At 53.0% G+C, this 23,957-nt stretch overlaps 1 protein-coding gene across 2 annotated transcripts; it reads left to right on the top strand.

Moving 5' to 3' along the window:
* The first annotated feature begins 10,154 nt into the window (after positions 1-10,154).
* On the top strand, positions 10,155-23,178 carry nfe2 (nuclear factor, erythroid 2). Of its 2 annotated transcripts, none has more exons than XM_069186970.1 (4): positions 10,155-10,541; positions 19,261-19,339; positions 19,732-19,869; positions 20,757-23,178. In XM_069186970.1, exons 2-4 carry the CDS (start codon positions 19,292-19,294, stop codon positions 22,134-22,136), a joined length of 1,566 nt encoding a protein of 521 aa, XP_069043071.1. In that variant the 5' UTR covers positions 10,155-10,541; positions 19,261-19,291; the 3' UTR covers positions 22,137-23,178. The 2 variants fall into 2 exon arrangements, with proteins under 2 accessions (XP_069043071.1, XP_069043073.1); XM_069186972.1 differs by lacking the exon at positions 10,155-10,541 and adding an exon at positions 16,423-17,123.
* The last annotated feature ends 779 nt before the right edge of the window (positions 23,179-23,957 follow it).

Below are 23,957 nucleotides of genomic sequence, written 5' to 3'. Positions count from 1 at the left end.
GGGTGTGTGTGTGTGTGTTGGGGGTGTGTGATAGGTGGATGTGTGCTGGGTGTGTGTGTGCTGGGTGTGTTTTGCAGGGGTGTGTGTGTGCCAGGGTTTGAGTGTGCTGGGTGTATCTGTGCCGGGTATCTGTACCACCAGGGTTTTCTGTGCCAGGCATGTCTGTGCTAAGTGTGTCTGTACCAGGCTTGTCTGTGTCAGGTGTGTTTGTGCTGGCAGTGTCTGTGCCAGGTGTCTGTGCCATGTGTGTCTGTGTCAGGTGTGTTTGTGCTGGCTGTGTCTGTGCCAGGTGTGTCTGTGTCAGGTGTGTTTGTGCTGGCTGTGTCTGTGCCATGTGTGTCTGTGTCAGGTGTGTTTGTGCTGGCTGTGTCTGTGCCATGTGTGTCTGTGTCAGGTGTGTTTGTGCTGGCTGTGTCTGTGCCATGTGTGTCTGTGTCAAGTGTGTTTGTGTTGGCTGTGTCTGTGCCAGGTGTCTGTGCCATGTGTGTCTGTGTCAGGTGTGTTTGTGTTTGCTGTGTCTGTGCCAGGTGTCTGTGCCATGTGTGTCTGTGTCAGGTGTGTTTGTGTTTGCTGTGTCTGTGCCAGGTGTCTGTGCCATGTGTGTCTGTGTCAGGTGTGTTTGTGCTGGCTGTGTCTGTGCCAGGTTTCTGTGCCAGTCCTCGGATCAGTTTGCTACTGGGCTATGACCAGCTCGGGTTAGGACCTGTCTGGCGTCTGCTGATTGTAACATGTATCAACACACACAACAACTGCACGATCTTGTCCCAGTCGAACCCGTGCTTGCAGGAATGTGAGAGGTTTTACCAAGCAGAAAATTAACAGAAGTAAATGTGAGCGAGTTGATTGACAAGGACTGACAAATTTCATGAAGCCAATTAAAATAATATTAGCTGTGGATTTGGGAATTAAAAATGGAGGTGGACACCATGTTTGGTGGGAGGATATAAGTCTGAAAATCCAGCACTAGCAGCACAGCAGTTTTAACAGCATCCCATTCTTTACACTAATGGTAGTGGGTGTCTGGAACAAACTGCCCAGCCATGTTGATGAAGCCCATACCCTGACTTCTTTCAAGAAACAGCTGGATGAGAAATTTCAATCAGGACAGGATGCACCACTTTACACAAAGGGTGTTGGGAGATTGGAGCAAGCTGCCCAACCATGTTGTTGGAACCCATACCCTGGCTTCCTTCACAAAATGGATGGATGAGATACTGGGATCGATATGCAACTTAGCTACCGAACAGGTGTGACGGGCTGAGTGCCTGCTCTCGTTCTTGTTTGAGCTGTTCTTATGTTCTTGAGAGACCGTGTTACTCAATACACAAACTGTCAGGCAGGCACTGTACTCCTGGTCCTTGCCTTGCCTCTGGGGAAACTGTGGGCAAACAGCACACCACAGGAAATCAGCTACTGCATGCAGGCAATTTGCGCAGCTCCCCCCAGGGAAAACATAGATCCACCGTGTTTCATTTCTTTTAATTCCCTGTTTATTTAGCTGTGGACTGATTTTCATGAGGTCTCAGCTTTTGCCTTCAGCCCCTGCAGCATCTGTTCTTGTATTTTATGCTGATGTCTAAGAACAGATACAGACTTCCTGTTAAAGTTGTAGCCTCCATAATGTGATTTGTATTGTACCTCTGTAAAGGTAGTATCAAATACAATTTATGATCTCTTCTTCTTCTTCTTCTTCTTCTTCTTCTTCTTCTTCTTCTTCTTCTTCTTCTTCTTCTTCTTCTTCTTCTTCTTCTTCTTATTATTATTATTATTATTATTATTATTAAACAAGGTGACGGACAGTACCGTGAAGTTACTCTAAAAATGGAATGCAGATATTCTGTTTTGCAACAGAATATGTTACAAAATAATCTCACTTAACAAAAGCACAAAATGTTACAACAGCTACAGTCTCTTAAATAATACCACATATATACAGCAAGTACATAAATATGACCATAAATGTATGGGCTTTTTACCATGGAGGAGATGTGGGTTCAAATCCCAGGAAGGACACGGCATACATCTTCTTGGGAGCAAACCCTGAGCGAGCCCTGGGTGCCAAGAGAGACTCTCTAGAGAGATGATTTGCTCATCCTGACCATTTGTGCCGTCTCCCCTGTTAAATTTAACAATTTGGCATGAACATGTTTTTTTCTTTGTGGGGTGGCGATTCTGTTATCGCTGCCTCAGAGACCTGGGGGTCTGGGTTCAATTCCTCTGGTGCTGTCTACACGGAGTTTGCATGTTCTCTTCAGGTTCACATGGGTTGCTGGCAGGTTCATTGTCTGGGGGAAAATTGGCCAGGTGTCTGTGTGTATCTGCGCTGTGATGGACTGGTGTCCCACCCAGGGTGTATCCCGCCTTGCGCCTGTTGCTTGCCAGGATAGGCTCTGGCTCCCTCGCAACCCTGAATTGAAGAGAGCATTTAGAAAATGGATGGATGTTTTTTTCTGACCCAAGGATTGTGAGCAGCTGTTTTGTTGAGTTTGATGAACACTTTATATAGGCTGTCTGAAAGGGGAGCTGCTCTCCCTGACAATGCAGAAGGTCTGTCACGGCTTGCGGTTAATGTACACAATCACCAAGCACTATATTTAAGCTTCGGAGCTGACTAGATGGCAGTGCATTGTTATGCCTCTGCCCAGGTCTCTGAAGACCTTCCTAACAAACTTGTTTCAAAACCACCCCGAATGGCACTGTGGCTTCTTTTTGTTTCCCCAACAGCCAGCCCCTGTGTCTGTCTGTGCCCCTGGTGGAGAGTCACGTGTCTCGGAGGCCAGCTTGATTGGTCACTCCTGCACATGTTCACTGGATTTACAGAAATAATCTGGGCTTGGACGGAACCACAACCATCCTCAACTGGTCTTGGCCCCATCCGGAAAAGTGGGACCCTGCGGGAGAGATCACCACTCAGAGGGCAGGTGGGCAGGTTTATGTTGCACCTTCGCGTTATCACAGTTAAAAACCTGAAACACTGAGGCCATGAGACTAAAATATTTGAATCACTTCCAACTGTATACTTCAGTGCTTTAAAACCCAGGGTCGATGTTTCATCCTTCTCCCTCCCTGGTTGTCACATTGCTGATAATCCGTGCTGTTGAGTGATAACAGCACCTAGGCGGACCAAGCACATGTGCTGACATGAGCACAGTGTCTCTCAGGTCAGCAGGATAACCAGGCCACCCTGACACTCCAACAGTAGCTGTGAGATTCATTCACACAGGGAAGGAGAGGGCCTAGAGCTGCAGACAGCACAGAGCTGTAATTGCAGGAATCGTGTCTTGACTCTTTACTTAGTGTTGAACGTATTTCGTGATAAGATGCACTGATTATTGGGGAAAGTTTCAAAACACAATGCATGCTAGTAGATCTTATTTTTCTTTTTTTATCAGGTTAAAAAGGAAATTAATGTTTGCTTTTTTCTGCGCAATATAATCACCACCTTCATCAGAGGAGCAGCCTCAAAAAGAAGAGGAAGAAGAAGGAGGAAGATTTGAATGCGAGGCAGAAGAAATAGATATTTGCAGCTGGGAACTGTGGGACCTTTGCTCGGACAGATGCGTCTTGCCATCTGTTGCAGGAAGTGCTCAAACACAGTGGAGAAGACAGGCTGGGAAGGAGTGAGGGAGGGCTGGGGAGGGGTGGAGAAGCCCCAGTTGTATGCGTGGGGGGGGGCGGAAGTTCTGCTCAACTCTGATAAAGATGCATTAGGTGTTCACCAAGGGAGCCGCTAACCGCTGTGGTTTTTGCATGAGAGGAGGACTGGGGGTCGGCCTCTGCTATCGCCACGCCGCTCCATCCTCCCTGTCCCGGCCCGTTGCACAACACAGAGCTCAGTTTAGCAACTTGCACGGCCGAGCACACTCATGCGTACACACACACACACATCAGCACGCGCGCGTGCACACCAGCAGGTAAAAGAGGCACTCGTGCAAAAATCACTCAACACTCAAACGGTGGCTGATACATGTAAAAAGAACAGGAAGTGGATGTAATCAGTGGAATCAGTGGATTGGCTGATGTCTGGTGTCAGTCTGTCTCTCCATGGATTCAGCAGGTTTCTGAAGATAAAGAGTCTGGACCACACAGAGACACAGCGTAAGCTCCAGCACAGTCACATGAATACCAGTGTACATAGAGACAGTGTCATCTCCAACACAGAAAGAGACATGAATACCAGTCCACACAGAGACACAGTGTCAGCTACAACACAGAGACACTGTGTTAGCTCCAACACAGTCACACGAATACCAGTGCACACAGAAACATAGTGTCAGCTCTAACACAGAGGCATGAATACCAGTCCAACAGAAACGGTGTCAGCTCCAACACAGGCTCGCACATGAATACCAGTACACAAGCATGTTCAGAGCATAGTGCACAGAGCAGAGCATGATGCATAGGCTTTTTTGTGAACTGAATATTTTATTCACAATCCAAATGCTCAAACTGAACTTTTTAAAATGTTACACTAAATGTCAGTAAAAACTAATGAGAAAAAACTGAACTATGTTGTTTACATTAGTATTCAGACTCATTAACTCAATATTTAGTGACAGTAATTATAGCCACACAGTTTATTGGGTTAGTCTCTACCAACTTGGCATGCTTGCCTTGCACAATATTTGCCCCTTCTTTTAGTCAGACTTGCTTCATTTCTCTCAAGTGGCTTGGACATCTTGTGACCAGCAGTTTTCTTGTCTTTCCACAGATTCTCAATAGGATTCAACTCAGGACTTGTCCAGGCACTCACAGATATTCAGTTTCTTACCCTTGCGCCTCTCCAGAGTAGCTCTGGCCTTTTGCTTTGGGTCATCGTCCTGCTGGAAGGTTACAGGTCTTGGCCAGACTGAAGCAGGTTTTCCTCCAGTACCTGCCTGTCCTGGCTGTCACCATGCGTGATGGTAGGGATGGTGTTTACTGGGAGATGTGCTACATTGGTTTTGTGGCAGATGTCATGCTTTGCAATTACCAGAAGTTCCACTTTTGTCTCGTCTCACCACCAAACCTTCTGCCACATGTCTGTAGGATCATTAAAGGCTTTGTTGCAAACTGCATGTGGGATGGGAGATGGGATTGGCACTCTGTCATGCAAGCCGGCATTGAGGAGAGACCAGGATACTGCTGAGTAACGCAGCCACTGAGCTCTGAAGCTCTTTCAAAATAGTCAGTGGCCTCACAGAGCTGCCCCTCACCAGTTTCCTCCAGGCACTGCCCTGATGGGATGATGTACCTTCCATTTCCTGGTGATTGAGTAAATTTGATGCTGACAGGGATGTTCAGAGCCTTCGATGTTTTTTATACCCTTCTCCTGATCAGTGCTTTTCAATGCCTTTATCCCTGACGTGTTTTGAGCAAGATACCTTACTCTTGCTGGGTGAATCTTTGTGTGAAATTAACTACTTGACTGAGGGACTTTATAGGGGTTCATGAATTTACTGTCAAATTATATGAACCTTTCATTGCGCACAGAGGCCACTCATGTACCTCGTGTGGATCATTAAGTTAACTTTGTGCACCTAAATTAATCTGAGTTTGCCACAGCAAAGCGTTTGAACACTCATGAAATCCTGACTTTTCCAGTTTTCTTTCATAGAAATGATCCATTAATTTTGTTCTTTTCTTTTTTTGCTATATCAAAGTGTGGTGACTGCAAGCTTTAAGGTAATAAAGAGTGGACCTGCACCAGGGACTGATCACCTTGGCAGGGCACTCCCTGCCCCTGTGCACGGGCTCACACGCATGCGCACACACATGCCAGCGAGGCAGCACACCCTGCTGTGAGCACCAGCACTCCTGAACCGCCAGCACAGCAGCAGTTGATTTCTGAACTGTGGACTGATCTTCACTCTCCTGAGAATTTTAATTCAAAACTCAAACCCTTATCCCTCTGCTTAGGTTTTAAATACTGGCCCTAAAGATATACTGTATATCTTAGTATATATTCACTATACTAAGAGTCATTAAAAACACCTCCATATGGTGTTGGAATCAATGGCATCTGTTGCATTTCTAGTGACTCCAGTTATATATTTCTAACTCCTTCCAGGTCAGGGTCACAGGGGAACCGGAGTCTATCCCAGCAAGCAACAGACTCAAGGCAGGGTACACCCTGGATGGGACACCAGTCCATCACAGGGCACACACACACGCACACGCACACGCACACACACACACAGAGCAGGGCCAGTTTTCACAGAAGCCAATTAACCTGCCAGCATGTCTTTGGACTGAGAAGAAAATGAAGCACCTGGAGGAATCCCACACCAACACAATGAGAACATGCAGACTCCACACAGACAGCACGCAGGCCCAGAATTGAACCCAGGGCTCCAGCGCTGTAAGGCAGCAATGCTGACTGCTGCCCCACCCTGCCGCTGAGTATATATTTGGATTTTTTTAAAAATTAAACAGAGTTAAGAGTGATCAAAGCTTAACTGCAAATTAACACACACACACACGTGCGAATGTTACCCGTATGCTAAAGTGCTGAACAAAGACACCAACACCAAACGTTACATATTGTTAATATTATTTCCACGTAAATAAACCAGCCAGCTAAGCCGCTGGGACTCGTACTGTATAACGTGGACGGAGGAAGACGTCCACTGATTCGAATATCTAGAATTAGATTTTGTGTTTTGTTTTAGACTTTGGATCTCTGTCCGTTTGAGTGGGAAATTCTAATAGTTTCGGATGTGAAGTTGTAGGTGAAGGACCCTGTACTAACGAGAGATTCAGCCTGCTGTCAGTCGGTTAGAGGAGAGGCGACACGGCGAGATAACATCGCAGAACGGCTTCAATTAAAACCTGTAACTGACAATTAGCGGGGGGGACATTCCAGGTTGACGTCATCGGGAACAATCCCTACACCTTTTCCGGCTATGGACATACCGGAAGGGACAATGTGGGGAAACTTGGAAAAAAATGTGAAATGACGATGATGCGCGGAAACAAGGCAGAAAACAGACAGAAATCTCACTGACCTAAACCTAAACAAGTACGTCCCCCGCCGCCCAACACCATGTTGAGAGGAAGAGAGTGGAAACGCTGCGTGCCGGAGCACGGACACTGCGGGACGTGCCCCGCCCCGAGCCCGGGGCCCGAGGTCTCCGCAGCAGCTCTGGCGCCGGCCGCCGTGGCACGGGAGTCGGGAGCGAGGAAGGGCAGTGGGGCCGGAGGAGAAGCGCCGGGCAGGACAGGGCCCGGCCCAGTCCGGTTCGGTCCGGCGGACCCAACCTGGGGCCAGAGCTCCCTGCGGTCACTACAGACGGTTCGGAGGGGGGGCTGGGCTGGGCTGTCTAGACGGGCCCAGCAGCCCGAGAGAGAGAGAGATACACAGACAGGGGAGATAACGGGAGCGACCGAGAGAGACTGAGGGGGCCGAGGGCAGAGAGAGAGAAATATAATATTTGTGAAAACATTCTCCTTCTACTCCGTTTTCACCCTGTGTGGTGTGTATTTGAGAAGGACAAATAAACAGAGTCAATGGAAAGTCCCCTTGAAAGCAGAGGAACATTAAGTGTTTGTCTCAGACCCCAAACCACTGTGACCTCAGTAATGAGAGATCGGCTCCCCTGTTTTCTTTGGGGGGGGGGAGGAGGAGGAGGAGGAGTAGGCTGGAGGCTTGGCTGTGTGTTGGGGAATTTGGGAAGTCCCCCGCTCTTGATTCCTGGTAGGACCCCTCCCACACCTCGAACCCTGACCAGCCGCCATGTGACAGCGGTTCCTTCCCTTTCTGCGGCATGCTGGCAGTGGGCAGAATCCTCAATTTTAGGGCCCCGGAACAAAAGGAGAACACACCGTGCAGCCCTGCGGAGCTGAGATTCCTCAGTACGGTTTGGGAAGGTAACAGCACGGTCAGGCTTTTGGAGCTGAGAAACAAGGGGCGACAGTAAGGATCTCAGGCAGTGGAAAGGCCCTTCCCATAGCAACGGCTATAGACCCTGTTCCCTTCATGGGAAGTGGGCAGGGCACCGCCATCTCGGGAAGAGCAGTTCTGTGAATGATTCCATCCATTTTCTGTCTGCTTCATCCAGTTCAGGGTCAGAGTGGACCGGAGCCCATCCCAGCAAACAGGGGGTAAACGTCAGGGTGCACCCTGGACAAGACAGCAGTCCATCACTGGGCACACACAGACACAGACTCTCACACCAGGCCCAGTTTTCCCAGAAGCCAATGAACCTGCCCGCTTGTCCTTGGACTGTGGAGGGAGTCCACACAAACACAGGGAGAACGTGCAAACTCCATGTAGACAGCACCTCAGGATGTGAACCCAGGACTCCAGCACCGCAAGGCGGCAATGCAAACCACTGTGCCGGCCTACGTGAATTCATGTCAGGATTGAACTTCACCTGGCCTGAGGCACCAGGTGAGGTGGTCAGAGGACAAGCCAAGCGAAGTCTTTAACAGCGTTCTGTGTTGCTCTGTATCAATCCGTGTTTCATATTTAGATGGTACTATCAGTCACTTTGTTTAAAGGTGTCTAATAATAAAAAGGAGAAAGGCGCAGCACGGTGGCGCAGTGGTCAAATTGCTGCCTCGCAGTGCTTATGCCCTTAGTTCAGTTCCTGGGGTGCTATGCGTGTGGAGTTTGCAAGTTCTCCTTGTGTTAGCATGGGTTTTCAATCCTGGCATCCCACCCAGGGTGTACCCTGCCTTGTGCCTGTTGTTTACTGGGTTAGAGACTGCGACCCTGTACTGGATTAACCAGGTTAGAAAATGAATGGATGGATAACAATAACAGTAACATGTGTTGTGTTGCTCATTGTGACCATCGGTTATTAATAACAACAGTAATCAAGCCGTCTGTGTTATCACAATAATGATAATGAATTGCATTTTTATAGCGCTTTTTATCCCAAAGGGTCACAGAGCTCTTTGCATGCAGGATGGGGCCCACTTCTGCCACTGCTGAGGTGCTGCCCCCCCCACCTGGGTGATGTGAGAAGGGCCTGGTGGTCACTAGAGGGCGCTGCCGCTCTCTGGCCTGCGTGGGACAGCCCCCAATCCCGCGGTGGGGTTACTGGGTAAGGTCTGATGGCTGCTGTGTCTGAAACGCACTCCGCTCCCCCTCCCCTCCCCCCCTGCACCCGTCCCCGGCCAGCCGGCCAGAGGAACAAAGCGGTCTTTCTTACCTGCTTGAGGTGTGCATTCCAACCCCGCTGGCAGAAGTCACAATCTGCTGCCCCCACCCCGCCCCGCCGCCACACACACGGCTCTCAACCCCCGCCGGCTGTCTTTAACTCTTTACCTGCCAGGTGGGGCGCTCTGACGGATTGGCCCTGCTCGTCAGTGCAGGCAGCCCAGCGCTCCCACCTGGGCCCAGACCTGGAGCCTGAACCCCCCTGCGGCCAGCAGGCCCGACGACAGAACTGCAGGCGGGCGGTTTCGGCCCGTCCAGCTCCCTTCATCGGGTTCAGCTGATCAGATGGCGTATCGCTGGAATGCGCGTGTATGTGTGCCTGCGTGTAGGCGTGTACACGTGTTTGCATGTTTGTGTGTGTGCATGTGTACGTACATGTGTGTGCTTGTGTATGTGCATGGGGGTGCATGGTGATGTGCGTGGGGGTGCACATGCGTGCGTCTGTGTCCTGGGTGAGGCCTGGCTTCGTCTGACTGCCAGACTGAGAATTCGGGGGGTCTGCGATAAGACAAGAGGGGAAGAGATAATAAAGAGGAGTTGAGATGAAAATGGGATGTTGTGTGTGTGTGTGTATTGGCAGGGTGGGGGGGGGGTCTCAGAAAGGCACCCCACTCGCCAAACCCCCTCAAAGGGCCACCCTCCACAAACCCCCCCCCCGCCCCGGATCTGGGATCTGGGACGCCCCGGTGCCGAGGGGCCGTCCTGTGGCCGGTGGAACATCTGCTCTGCAAAGGCCGAGCGGCTGAGTGGATTTCCCTGCAGTGGCTGCGCTCTCCTCACCACAGCAGGGGCGGGAGTGGAGGGGCCGGCCAGGCGAGGGGGTGGAGAGGTGGGATAAGGGAGGGGGTAGAGTTTGGGAAGGCTGGGCGGGGGGTGCTGATGGCTTTATTTCTCAGTTTGTGGTATTTCTCTCTTTCTCTGGAGATAAAGAGAAGAGCCGGGCTGGTTGGAGGGGAGGTTGGATGGGAGGGGTGTGTGTGTGGTGGGGGGGGGGGGCGGTGAGTTAGGAAATAAGAGAGAGAGGGTGGGTGTGTGTGTGTGAGCGAGCGCATGTGTATGTGTGTGTCAGTGTGTCTGTGCGCTGCAGGAAAGGTTGTTACATCGGAGACCCATCCCAGTTATGTAAGATCAGCCAGCGGGGACAGGCGGTGTGGCTTTCTGAGTTTGTCAAGCGGGGAGCGCGCACGCACTCACACACACGGGGGAGAGAGAGAGAGGAACCGGCGCGGCCGCCGGGGACATGTAACGGCCACCGCCAGGAGCCGGCCAGCCCACGGAGCCACAGGAGTCTCCCCCATCCCCTCTCTCCCAGCTCCCGGGACTATCACCCCCCGCCTGAAGGGTGTCATCCTTGGCCCACCTGTCCGAACCCCAGCCTCCCGGACATGCAGCTCAGGTAAGATCCGCGGCGCCGCGGCCGGCTGAGGCCCGACCTCCGCACCTGCCCGCCGTCCGTCCCGGCCGCGGTCCGAGGGACAGGACTGCTGACGGACCCTGCCTCTGCGAGCTGGGCAGAGGCCAGAGGGTCCAGAGCTCTGTGATACTGGCGCTCGTGTGTCCAGTGCAGGAGGGCCTGTGTACAGGATGGCCGCAGAACGAGATGTGGGTCCGCGGACATGCTGGGTGCAGAATGCAGAACTGTAGGAGAAAAGACGCAGAAAAACTTCAGTACTGAGGATCAGGATGATGGTGACGATGATGGAGCTGGCAATCTCAAAGCTCTGCTAAGGAATTATTGCAGTTTTGTGTAGCTTTCAGCGCCAGAACGGTTTTTCCCAGCAGTCCGGAAAAGAAAGGATACATTGTTTTTTAAAACTCAAAAATACATTAAAATGTCTTCAGATTTTTTTTTTTAACAAGGCGTCTAAGGTTGCTACCAAGATACAGCCTATTGTATTATTGTAAATGTTTCTTCCAAAAACTGCTCCAGATAATAACGCCGCTAAGTTTAGACTTACTAGTCTGCATCCTTTTTGGCAGAAGGCAAAAAACAATTCGTTTTCAGACTCGCGTAGAGAAGAAAAGGGATAAATGCCGGCACTCGAGTGGGGTCTGTGGGTTTTCAGGAGGCGCTGAGGCTGGCTGGTGGAGGCAGTAGTGGATTTTCATTGGCTGTTGGAGAAAAAGGTGTTAATGAAATTAGAACACTTGGCGTACCTGGACCTGCCTCTTGATTAAAAGGAATGTGTAGCTCCGTGTTTTGTAAAGGGCACCTGTTGCTGGGTCTCTGGGCTGACAGGACTCCCCCATGAGAGAGACAGCCCACCAGTTTCTCTGGCCTTTAACGTACTTAATGAGCTTGTAGAATACAGTGTTTTGAGGCTGATGACTCGGAGAGCACAGCCACTCTCTCTAACAGTGAGCCGCCTGTCTGGATATACATGGACTACTGCTGTGTAAGTAATGTATTTTTACACAGCCTTTCACAGCTGCAGTCTGCTGGATCGGGTCTCTGCTGAGTGTATTTTGTTCTGTCTTACTGATTGACTCTAAATCAGCCATAGTCACCAGTGCTACCCCTGTCTGTTTTATAGAATTATTCTTACAATTCAGGATATTGTCACAGGCGAATTCTGTGTGCAAACACAGTTTCACTCAATGTGTGAGCAAAAATATCTGACTCGCAGACACTAAAGAGGGTAGCAGAACTCACATGCCGGGATTCAGTCAAACTGACAAGATGTATAGTCGAAGAAACGCATGATCTATTGAGTGTATGGTGCAGAGTCAGACTAATTGCATCAAATTATCTAGAAAGAGAGCATATAACTTCACAGAGAGCAATCAAACTTAGGACCTAAAAAACTCTGTAACGGGGAATTCATGCATTATGCATGCATTGCAATATGAATCTACTGTAAATGATGGAATGAAAATCCACGGTGTCTCTCAGCTGAATCTTCTTTTAAAACGGGACAGGTGTGTTTGTACTTCCTAACAGGTGTTCTCACGCCTGTTGCTCTGCTGCCTTTAGGAAGATAGCCGCTCAGTTTTCCTCAAACCCTGCTGCAGGCTGTGTCTGCGAGCCCTGTGGTCTAATTTTTGTACCTTATTACATGAGGGGATGTTACCGTGTGACCTGTGGCGTTAACTGGCGTACAGCTGTAGATTATGAACGTACCCTGTTCATATTTCACAGTCCACTGAATGCGCTTTGTGATGAATCAATGCGTTGGCTAGATGAATTACTGTTGATATATATCTGAATATTCTGGTATACCCACCTATACAGGATGCTTATCAAAAACGTCAGCGGTAGATTTGTGTCATAATTGCGCACTCCTGGGGGGTTTTCCACTTGACTGTGTCACACGCTCTCCCGGGGCTCTGCCTCTAGACTGGGGAAGTCCGCCTTTCCTCCGGGGGCACGCCGGTCCCCTGGCTGAGCACGGGCTGGTGAGCACTGCGGCCGAGGCCGCCTCATCCGCCCCCCACATGGGGGCCAGCCAGGGCCGCAGTCCAGCCCTTCGGTACCGCGGCCCGTCTGACCCTGTCTGCACTTCCGAGGGCTCTTACACATTTTCAGCTCCTCGGCTGGAAAATAATCGGATTTTTTAAAATGGTGCCTCGGGCCTCGGTGCCGGTATCCGGTATAAAGAGCCCGGATGGGTCCAACCACGAAGAGAGCCGAAGTCGCGAGTACAAGTGTTGAGTCGGCCCGGTGACGTCCAGGTCGGACCCTTAGGTCACGTTCCGGCAATAAAACGGGCCGGATTAGCGCAGAGTGCCCTGCGCTGTTCCGAACATTCCTGCTCCGAACATTCCTGCGAACTGACAGTTGTAAGGCAGAAGAAGAGCAGATGTTCACTAGGGAGTGCGCCTTTCCCATTCGCTGGAGAAAATTCAAGCAGTTTTCTTCTTTTTTTTTTTTGTGGGTGCCGGACAGTGACAATCCAGCACAGTGTTTTCCAGGAATCATGGGATATCTGGCCCGGTACAAGGCTGGGACACTGTAGGCTTTTCCAATTCGCGCCGACGCAGGCATCCAGACTCCAGGACACATCCTCGGAGATATAGCTTGTGGTACCCAGGACATTCCCAAAATAAACTCAGCTAGCCATTTTTCCAACACACCTTCAGATGATGTACCGTGAAAGGCGCTGTATTCAATACAGGTTATTAATAATATTATTCCCAGAGTGGATTTCAAACCCATCGACCTGTGAAAAGATACTCGAATACGTTAAGAGTGCTCGTGGTTTTGCAGACAGCAGTCCTCCCAATTCGTTTAAATAAAGCTGAATTAAACAGAAGAAAGGCTAGCTGGGAATTGAACAGTGCGGAACGGGAGAGCTCAGGCCAAGCCAGGAAGAGGATAAAGCAGGGATCCGCAGGGTACAAATCCGGTAATGTGAAATAGGGCAGACGGTTCCCCAGTCCTGTATCCCGGGACACTGCCTGGGGTCGGTGTGTTACAGCTCCAGGGAAGACTGAGCTTGGCTCTTGCACTGAGTCTCTTGCATCTTGCTGAGTCCCTGTTCCAAATAGTTCCCAGCTCTGGAAGCACTCGTCTGCGGCAGGACGCAGCAGGATGTTGTCTCGGAATATCCCTGCTGTGGCCTCCATGAGTCTTTGTGTCTTTATCTTTACTCAACGAAGGATCAACTCAGCAGGAGACGCGCTGCTTGGATTGAGGCTCTGAGGCAGCATGGAGGCAGTTTTTCCGAGCTGACCAGACTGAGCTCCGTCAGGCCACAAGGGCATTCCTGGCACTTGGTAGAGCTGGATCGTGATAACCCCCTGATTTACCGAGTGCTTTTCATTGCGCTTCAAAGGCGCTTTCTGACAGGGAACTCGCATCATCCACCCCTGAAGTGCAGCCCCCCATGGGTGACACACAGCAGCAGAGAGGAGGAGAGAGACACTGCTGCTCCAGGCGGATTAAGAGGGAGCTGTAGGAAGGAATGACTACAGCCCCGAGATGTGCTGGTGCGTCTGTTTCTATACAGGCACTACTGATACAGACCAGGGACACAACTCTTTGGAGAGTTTTGTTGCATCGGAAATCCTGACTGCATAGCCGAATCCATGTGTTCCTGAACTGGAGCAGTTTGAACCTTTTTGCCAGTTCTGAAGCGGGTGGCAATTTAAACAGACCTGTGACACCTACTGGGCTGTGTTCCTGGAGGAGCAGTGCTGTGCATCACTGGTCCAGCTGTGGACCTGAGCCTGAAGTGCAGGCTCAGAAGTGAAGGCAGATCTCTAGAGCGCACTCCGCAGTCACTGGCCCATTGTGCAGCAATGGAAAGGGTAGCAATTAAAAAGACACAGAGAGCAGTGTTGTTTCTCGATCGCTCGTGCAGTGAGGAACGTTTACAAAGTTTGAAAGCATTGCACTGGCGTTCTGTATTCCTTGCAGTCCCAGGCTGTTATTTTTCATTTCTCAAAGACTCAAACCACAGCCAGCCCTCGGCATATCAGCTCCAGGAAACTGGCTCTCAGTTGTTTTTTTTTTATTTAACGTGTTGTTGCAACACGTAATGTCGAAACAGAGCCTGTCGGAGAGATGGCTGCCCTGCTCTCCTGCAGCGCGGCGTGCGAATGCTGGAGGAAATCCGCCGCAGAGACACAGCTGGGGCAACGACAGCACTGACGTCCTATCTCTAAACTGGCTTTTGCAAAACGCACAGAAAGGCACAGTACAGTACGGCACCCAGCACTGCACTGGGCAGCAGCAACAGTTCTGTAATAAAAAGATGCAGTACTGCGGAGCATCTCTGCAGCCTCTTGAATGTGGTTCTGCAGTACGCTCCTGCACAACACCTGTGATACAGTGTGGAATGGCACAGTGAAGTGTGGTGAGTGAGAGTGGACAACACTGTGCAGTAGAGCACAGAGAGTCTAGTCCTTTTCAGGACAGTTCTGTTTAAGCCATTGTAGGACAGTCCAATATAGTCCAGTGAAGTTCAGTTCTTTCCACAGTAGTGCTGTCCAGTTGACTGTAGTACTGTAGTACAGTTCAGTCCAGTGCAATGTAGCAAAGTGTAGTCTGATGCAATACAGTAGTCCAGTGTAGTTCAGTACTCCAGTGTAGTATAATCCACCCCAGTGTAGTTCAGTAGTCCAGTATAGTCAAGTGTAGTACAATCCATCACAGTGCAGCCCAGTGTATTACAGTCCAGCCCAGCACAGCAGGCAAGCCCAGTGTAAAAGAGTTCAAATTCTGCATAGTCCAGTGAAGTACAGTACTGCAGTGCAATACAGTGCAGTCCAGTGTAGTACAGTAGTCCAGTGTAGTATAGTACAGTCCTGTGTAGTACAGTACAGTGCAGTCCAGTGTGTTACAGTTCAGTCCTGTGTAGTACAGTCCTGTGCAGTCCAGTGTTTGTACAGTGCAGTCTAGTCCAGTGCAGAAGAGTTCAGATTCTGCATGTCCAGTCCAGTGAAGTACTGTAGTACAGTGCAGTCAGCTGCAGTGTAGATCAGTGTCATTTACAGTCGTGCATACATTACAGAGCATCACGTTGCATGCAGTTCTGTGCAGGATAGTTGCTGAATAGTGCAGCTCAATGCTGTGTAGCACAGTTCAGTTCAGAACAGCACTGCACTAACAAATTCATTCTAATTCTTTAAACAGGATTCCGCATTTCGCAAGCGAAATGTTCGAATTAGAAAAATCTGCAGTCTGCAAACATCATTTAATGACGATACCCCCTTTGTTTTCTTAAACAAAAACAATTACAATCGTTTATACATCGGATTGCGTGTGCGTTTGAAGTGTGTTTATTTGCGATCGCTGCTCACAAGCCGCGGAGAGCATTCCGAGAGCTCGGGCGGAATTTGAGAGCCAAGGTGGCTGATTCGCGGCACACAATCCGCAAGGCTATATTGAAATCCGAGCCAGGAGCAGAAATAAAATACCTCTTCTGTCTAACCCGGAGATGAAAAAACGCATTCCTTCCATACAAACTGAAATCTTCCTTCACATAAATAAACACTCTCGCAAGGAGGGAGGCGTAATTGTGCTGTGACTGGGAGAGACTCTTCTCCGGTAAACAAGCTATTTGGTTTCGTGGCCAAAGAGGACAACAAAGCGCAACAAAGGAGACAAAGGCGAGGGAGAGACAGAAAAAGCTCATCAGAAAACAATTCGCGTCGGACCCCATCAGTCACTCAAGCCCGCGTCCGTGGAGAAACAGCGACGCAGAAATCTGCGTTATTGCGGGGATTGATCCGCCCCCATCCGTTATCGTAACGTTACTTATAAGTAAGAAAGAACAAAAATCTGAACTGAAACAAAAGAACTGCTTTTTTAAAAAAAATATATATATATATTTTATTTGAACACTAGAAATACAGAGGAACGCGCCTCATCAGCCTCTTGACTCGGACCACAGGAGCGAGGCGTCGCGAGCGCGCGTTGCGCCAGGGCGCACGTGCTGCGAGAGCGGGAAGAGGGACCGTCCGAGTGGAGGCGACGCGCCGCTCGGACTGTGCAGGCAGTCAAAGCCCCTCATCCTTTCCCCCGCGGACCTGGAACAGGCAGGAAAGAAACTAGCGCAGGAGACCCTCACCTCCCGTTCCAGAAATCAAAGATGTAAACGCCATTTTCTACCCTGTTCAATCCAGTTGAGGGTCACGTGGGAGCTGGAGACACCAGTCCATCACTGGGCACACACACAAAGACGGATACACACACTCGCATCGGGCCCAATTTGACCAAAGCCAATTAATCTACCCACATGTCTCTGGACTGTGATAGCAGGTAAACCCACATGAATGCAGGGAGATCATGCAAACTCCACACAGACAGCACCCCAGGTCTAGAAATTAACCGAGGACCCCAGTGCTCTAAGGCGGCAATGCTGACCACAGCGCCACGGGCCACCAGACACATGCATATGATATAAAAAGCGATTTCCCTGGATCCAACCCAACAGTTTTATCCCTTATTCCATGTTCCTGATGTGGCCACGGAGTCACGGGGTCGCTGACATCACCCTGAGCCCTGATCCAGAGCTGTGTGACCAGTCGCAGGGTGAGCTGGGATAGCTCCTTGCACTCCTCTCCTTGTGGCCGTGCCGTCTGGCCCCCGCCCTTGGGGGGGCCCTGCGCTAATCGCAATGCAATGAACATGGGGGTGTCTGGGCTATAAGGCTCAACCTGCCCTCTGAGGGGCACCCCTGGGCCCCGGCACGCCCCTTTTGAGCTCGCTCACCACGGCCAGAGCAGCTCAGGCATGTGCTCCATGCGCACATGGACACACACTCTCACACATGCAAACATGCTCACACACTCACACACGCAAACATGCTCACACACTCACTCACACATGCAAACATGCTCTAACACACAAACATGCTCACACACGCAAACATGCTCACACACTCACACACACACACGCAAACATGCCCACACACTCACACACAGCACGGCTCCCTTTCGACAGAGAGCTAGATGTCATTTCTACAGCAGAGCCCACCCTGAGTAATGAGCCCAGGAGCTGCTGGGCTGCTCTGCACGAGCACCTTGGACAGCAGGCCCTCCGAGGGTCAGGGAAGGGGGCGTGGCAGAGCGGCCTGCTCCTTCCCAGGTGCCCAGTTCAGTTTCCTGCCCAAGGCGACTGTCCGTGTGGAGTCTGCATGGTCTCGACCATGTGTTCACAGGGGTGTTTTCTGGGAGCTTCCTCCCACCTCCCCAAGACTCACTGCCTGGTTGGCCGGCTGTGCTTTATTTCCCATTTCACCAGGAGCTGGGAAGTCCCAGCTCCCCCACACAGCTGACTGACTGCAGGGCCGAACGAGAAAATTGGCAGACACAGAACCGGTAAAAAAAAGCCCTTCTAAAGAAGCAGGTTTTGAGTCTGGATGTGAAAGTGCACAGGAGAGGTGACTCTGATCTATGGGGAGAGAGTTCCAGAGCTGTGGGGCGCAGCGGGAGAAGGCCCTGACACCCACAGAGGGGGACAGACGGGAGGCCAGAAAGCTAAACACATTGAAGAGCCCAGCCAGGCCCCCGGAGTCCGTTAGTCAGGGAAGCGGCTGGGAGGCAGCAGATAGTCTTATCAGAGTCCAGCACAGCGGCCCGCAGGGCGGCTGATACTGAGAAGCCCTCTCACTCCACAGTACTCGGAACTGGCTGCCAGACATGCCTGACACATGGAAGAGCACACACAAGCACATAGCAGACACACAGGGTTTCTCCAGTGCTTTGTCCCCAACCTCCAAATGATTTCCATCGAAGTTTCGACACCTTTCAAGATCAAACGGAACCAGCTTTATTGGCGTGACTGATAAATGACAGTGTTGCCAAAGCATATAGAATCAGAACAACATCTACAGACGTTTATAATACAATATCCTGCACAGTGGTTCCTCTCTGTCCTGCTGCACGTTGTCTTGCCCCTCCCAGCTCGCCAGCGCCCAGTGAAGTACGACTCCAACACCGGCTCGTCTCACAGGCTCAAGGGCCACGTGAACTGAATCTCTTCAGTCTTGAAGGGCGAATCAGTTCAGGATCCGCCCAGCTGTCCTCTCCTTCGGCACGAACAGGGAAACGCACACCGGGGGCTCTGGGGGAGCCCAGGGCCTGTGCAGACTGTGAACGGGAGGCGCGAGTCTGGAGCTCCATCCCGCAGGCAGGCCCCGCTGTCGGAGACGGAGCTCTGACTGCTTCCGGGAAGCGACGGGGCGCACCGCGGTCCTCGGACCAGCCTCAGGCGGTCCGGAGGGTCTCCGTCCGTCGGCAGCGTTCCTTGGTTCCCATTCCTGCTCTCTCCCGCCTCTCCATGCGCAGTGGGGATCACCAGCCTGGTGCAAATCCAGCAGTGGTCACTCTTGGCCTCCATGACATCGCAGTGACATGTTACCCAGCACTATTGACACCATGTAAATACTTTGCTTGGCCACGTTTTTACAATGATTCCACTGCGCTTTACCCTACTTTGGCCGATGGCATAAAACAGCGATGTTTATGTGACTTCTTCTATGCATGTTGGGGGAGGGTGGCGCGGGTATTTCCTCTGAAGAGTCAACCTCTGAGCAATGACTCCCAGTTGCTCTGTTGGGCTTCACAGCGGACAGGCTTGTCTGCTGGCTCCTGTCGTTCGGGGCCTTGGCCGTGGGACTGTGTCCCCCGTCGATAACGCCTCCTCTCTGTCTATCTCTCCGCTCCAGGAGGAGCTGTCGCTGCTCCATCGCGTCCTGAATGTGCGCGGCTGCCAACTGCATCCTCCCACTGCGGAGAAACTGCGAGGTGAGCAGGCCGTCTCTCTGGGGCCTGACGGGCAATAAGGGAATTATGGGAATAGTTCCCATAATTCCTAGCACACGTCTTTTGCTTTCTTGGACAAACACATTCCGGGTGGTGTTTTTTTTTTCCCGTATCTGTGCTGGTACAGAATCGACTGTGTTTTCTCTCGATTCAATTCAGTTCAATTCAATTCAAGGTGCTTTATTAGCATGACCGATGGGTACAATCAGTGTTGCCAAAGCAAATAAAACTAATGAAATTCACATGAAACAAAAAATCAAAGTTAAAAAAAATCTACAGACATTTACAACAAAGACATATCATAAAATATTTACATATACTGGAGGCAGATGGAGCATGATTGGGAGACAGACTCAGTTTTCTCTCTCTCTCAGGGGCTGGCCCACCCTGGCAGACTCCATGGGGGTGTACCGATGTCCACCGCTGTGCCTCCGGCTCGCCCGCACCGCCCCCTCCCGGAGGCGGAGATGGACTTCACCTGGCAGGAGCTGATGGCCATCACGGAGCTACAGGTGCGCGCGGGGACAGGGCTCCTCACCCCTCCTCCTCAAAGCGCTCGGCAGGCTCTGAACCCGAGCACAACTCGTGCGTACTCCGCCAAAGGTGGTGTCCGAGGAGCCAGTGGAGGGCTCAGCTGGGACAAATCCCACCGAGATCGGGGTCACCGGGACCTGGTTTGGACACCCCGGACGCACTGGGCCTAGGAGCGTGTGCCGCGGGCGCCCGAGGAAACCTTCTCCCCGTGTTTTCACATGTTCCCAGTTTCCTAGCTCTGTTCTCCCCCGACACTGTGGTTTTGACAGACCAGCTGACACTGTAGCGCCCCTGTGTGGCGGCCGACAGGAAGGCGTCGCCTTCAGTGTTTTGTTCGGCTGTTCCAGTCGACAGCGGTCGACCCCAGGGCTGTGCAGGATCCGCCCTGGCGTGTTTTAGGACCTGCCCTGTAGGAGCCTGCGGAATTATTCCACTCTTTTAGAGCGTCTTACAGGCTGCACGTTTTACTGATTTTACACACACGCACATACACGCAGCGCTCAGGCCTCAGAGATAAGCTGTGCAACAATGGGCTGATTGAGTGATGAAGGGATAAACGAAGAGGGGGGGGGAGAGAGGGAGGGTAAGGCTCACCCCCAACTCCCCACCCCCCCCTCCCCGCAGCACAATGCCCATCTGTTCCTGAGAGAAACCTGAGCGCACCTGAGAGGGATCTCTGGTGCGGGGGGGGCGTGTGTTTCACCTCCTGTACGTGACGCACGGATTTGAAGGCTCTCATCTGATGCGCCAGATCGCTGTGCTGCAACCCTGTCGTGCCACACGCTGCAGACAGGACTACCGTGCTACCCCCCCCAACCTCTGACCTCTGACCCCTGACCTCTCCTCCTCTCTCCCTTGCACGCAGGAGTTCGACGTGCCAGGCGAGAGCCCGTTCGAACAGGCAGCTTACCAGCCCGTGTGCCCCCAGTTGACCCCGGTGGGCTTCGGGTTGAGCCAGCCCCCCCTGGAGCCCCCGCTGCCCAGCTGTGGCCCGGGTCCGGGCGACACCTTCGAAAGCCCCTACACGGAGGCGATGCCCCCGGGGGCGCCAGCCTGCAGCCTGCAGCGCCTGGGGAGCAACATCGAGACCCTGTACGGACACGCGGGCTCCAGGCTGCTCCCCAACCCCCACTCCCACTCCCACTCCCACTCCCTGCAGCCCCCGCTGATGAGCCTGCTGGAGCACATGAGCCTGGGGGGGGCCGGCGAGGCGGGGGCGCCCCCCTTCATGGGCGCCGGGCAGGGGCGGGGCCCCCCGGGGGCGGGACTGGGGCCGATCAAACACCCGCCCCCCTCCGACGACCCGGAGTCCGACTCGGGACTGTCCCTGGGGTCCAGCCCCCCACTGGCCTCTCCGGGGAACGCGGCCGGGGGCGCCCCCCCATACGGCGGCGGGGCGGCGGAGGCCGGGCTGGGGTACAGCGACGGGGAGCCCCCCCTGGAGATGGAGGGCATGGCGGAGCCAGGGAGGATGAGGCCCGATTTCCTGTACCCCATGGACTACCAGCACCCCATGAACCACTACCCTTACCCCGTACCCCAGCCCTCCTACAGCCTGCCCCCTCCCCCTCTGCACCCGCACCAGCAGCACCAGCAGCACCAGCAGCTCCCCTCCGACCTGCAGCCCCACCCGATCGCGCCCGCGGCTCTCCACGGCCTGGTGCCGGGCGCGGTCGGCCTGGCGGGCTGCGGCGCCGCCGGCTCTAGCAGGGTAACCGCCCCGTACGGGAAGCCGAGGGGCCCTCAGGCCCGGGGGGCCGGTGGCGGGGGGGAGGCGGCGGCCGCGGCGCCCCTGACGCGGGACGAGCGGCGCGCCCTGGCACTGAAGATCCCCTTCGCGCTGGAGAAGATCGTCAACCTGCCCGTGGACGACTTCAACGAGCTGCTGTCCCGCTACCAGCTCACCGACGCCCAGCTGGCCCTGGTGCGCGACATCCGCCGGCGCGGGAAGAACAAGGTGGCGGCCCAGAACTGCCGCAAGCGCAAGCTGGAGAACATCGTGCACCTGGAGGCCGAGCTGGGCCAGCTGCGGGCGCGCCGGGAGCAGCTGGCGCGCGAGCGGGCCGAGTACCAGCGCGGCCTGGCCCTGGCCAAGCGCCGCCTCTCCGAGCTCTACGCCGACGTCTTCGCCCGCCTGCGGGACGAGGAGGGGCGGCCCTACTCCCTGGACGATTACTCCCTGCAGCAGACCAGCGACGGCAGCGTCTTCCTCGTGCCGCGCAAGCCCGGGGAGGAGGGGGAGTGACCCGGGCCGGGCGGGTCGTGCGCTCGCTACCCCCCCCCCTCCTCCCCCAGGGCAGGGTTCTCCGGCTTCCGTCCGGAGCGGCCGCGGGGCCCAGTGTTTAAAGACAGCGCAAGAGCCGCCGCCCCCGACAGCCCGGGTCAGTGGGGTCGGGTCCGGAGTCCTCCCCCCTCTCGGCCCTGTGTGAGACTCAGGACCGAATTTCAGCTGATTAGGAGCCGTTCAAAGCGCCCGTCCCCCGACAGTGCCTTTCCGGAGCGCGCTCTGGGTTGTGACCGAGGCCGACTGTGTGCACCTCCCCCCACAGAGACACGAGGCGCACGGAGGAGTCCCCCCTCCCCCCTCCCCCCTCCAGAGAACCAGAAGCTCAAGGCAGGAGCGAGGAGATTCGGGAAGGGACGGACCCCCCGCCCCCACGATGTCTCGTGACGTCGACGCTCCTGGCTCCCCGTTTTGCACCCCTTCACTGGAAAGCGGGGAGCCCATATTGTCGCAGGAAGAGCCCCGCTGTCCTTGGCGCTCAGGAGCCCCAGGCTGTGCTACAGCGCCCCGTGGACAAGTCTCCCCGAGAGACAGACTTCCAAGATGGGGCGGGGGTCCACACAGAATTCCCATACGAGATTACCCCTCCGGGGGGGAAGGCCGATGAACGGGCAGTGCTGCAGTTTGGCATTCACACAACAAGCGCCTCTCCGGGCTCTCTCTCTCCTTGGCGTTGCACACCGACAGTGGGGGCGCACTGCGAGTAGAGACCCCTGTTCACCTCTGAGCCTTAACCTCCACAGCACCAAACTTTCACGCGAAGAGAATCAACTGGGATAGTCCCTCCCCACTAAGCCCCTGGAATTTAAGCAGGATAGGGATCTCCTTCCATCTCCCATAGACATGCTAGGTGAAGGGGTGCCCTGCTGTAAACTGGCATCTCCTCTTTGGGCAGTACGTGCCCAGTGTGATCCCCAGAAAGTCGTGATTCACCTGGAGAATGGGCGACTTCCTGCTCAGAGCACCGATCCGGTCAAGGCATACAGGTCATCCTGTCTCACACGTGCTAACACACCAGTTAACACACCAGGCTCCATTAAGGGAGCTCTGCTCCTTGAGGTGGGAAGGGAAGAGGGGCAGTTTTGCTCCAACCGATTGCCTAGTTTCACAGAGCACCTGGAAATGGATGACAAATTCCTAATGCCTTCAGAAACCGAACACTTCATAAATCCCACTGGATCAGGGCTTTCTGGAGGCAGGGAAGGGAGACCCCCGGGTATAAGCAACAATGGTATAAGACAACTACCACAGATCGGACAAAAGGGCATTTCAGAGCCAGATGTTCTGCTCTCACAATCCCACTTTCCAGCAAAGTGCACCCTCCCCACAACCTCCGTATCCAAATCCAAAAGCCAAAGCGCGAAGGCGATTGCTTTGTACAGTGTTGCATTAAAACCAAATGTCTCAGGTCTACAAATGTATGAAGAACCTTGCTGTACATCATGGGTGGCCAAAGAAATTGCAATAAAATATTTCTCTAATCCTCTTTGAACTTCTTTTTTTGTATACCAGGCGTTAAGAACTGCACAGCCCAAACAGATTTAACACGGCATGACCAGGACACCGCTGTTCCTCCCCGCCCTGCTGAACACCATGCACACAGGCAGACCCATCCGATTTTGCTCCGCGTCTTATAGAAACTTGTATGGGACGAGGGGTCATGTCCATTTATGTAGCTGCTTCCCATGCAAGCCCAAATCTCTCTCCCAAGTTCAATCTGGGGAGCACTAACGAACCCAGAACCCCCAGTGCAGGAGACGTGGCAAAAAGGTACAAGTAAAG

The sequence above is a fragment of the Lepisosteus oculatus genome, chromosome 1, assembly GCF_040954835.1.
Source record: "Lepisosteus oculatus isolate fLepOcu1 chromosome 1, fLepOcu1.hap2, whole genome shotgun sequence".
Lineage (NCBI taxonomy): Eukaryota > Metazoa > Chordata > Actinopteri > Semionotiformes > Lepisosteidae > Lepisosteus > Lepisosteus oculatus.
Note: the sequence above shows the minus strand (reverse complement) of the source record. Positions and strands in the feature narration are given on the sequence as shown.

What these genes read in the sequence shown, in the direction of transcription:
- nfe2 (XM_069186970.1), top strand. Translation starts at nt 19,292, where the DNA reads ATGTGCGCGGCTGCCAACTGCATCCTCCCACTGCGGAGAAACTGCGAG. An exon ending in CACTGCGGAGAAACTGCGAG is followed by an intron (nt 19,340 to 19,731) that starts GTGAGCAGGCCG and finishes TCTCTCTCTCAG; the next exon opens with GGGCTGGCCCACCCTGGCAG. An exon ending in TGGCCATCACGGAGCTACAG is followed by an intron (nt 19,870 to 20,756) that starts GTGCGCGCGGGG and finishes CCTTGCACGCAG; the next exon opens with GAGTTCGACGTGCCAGGCGA.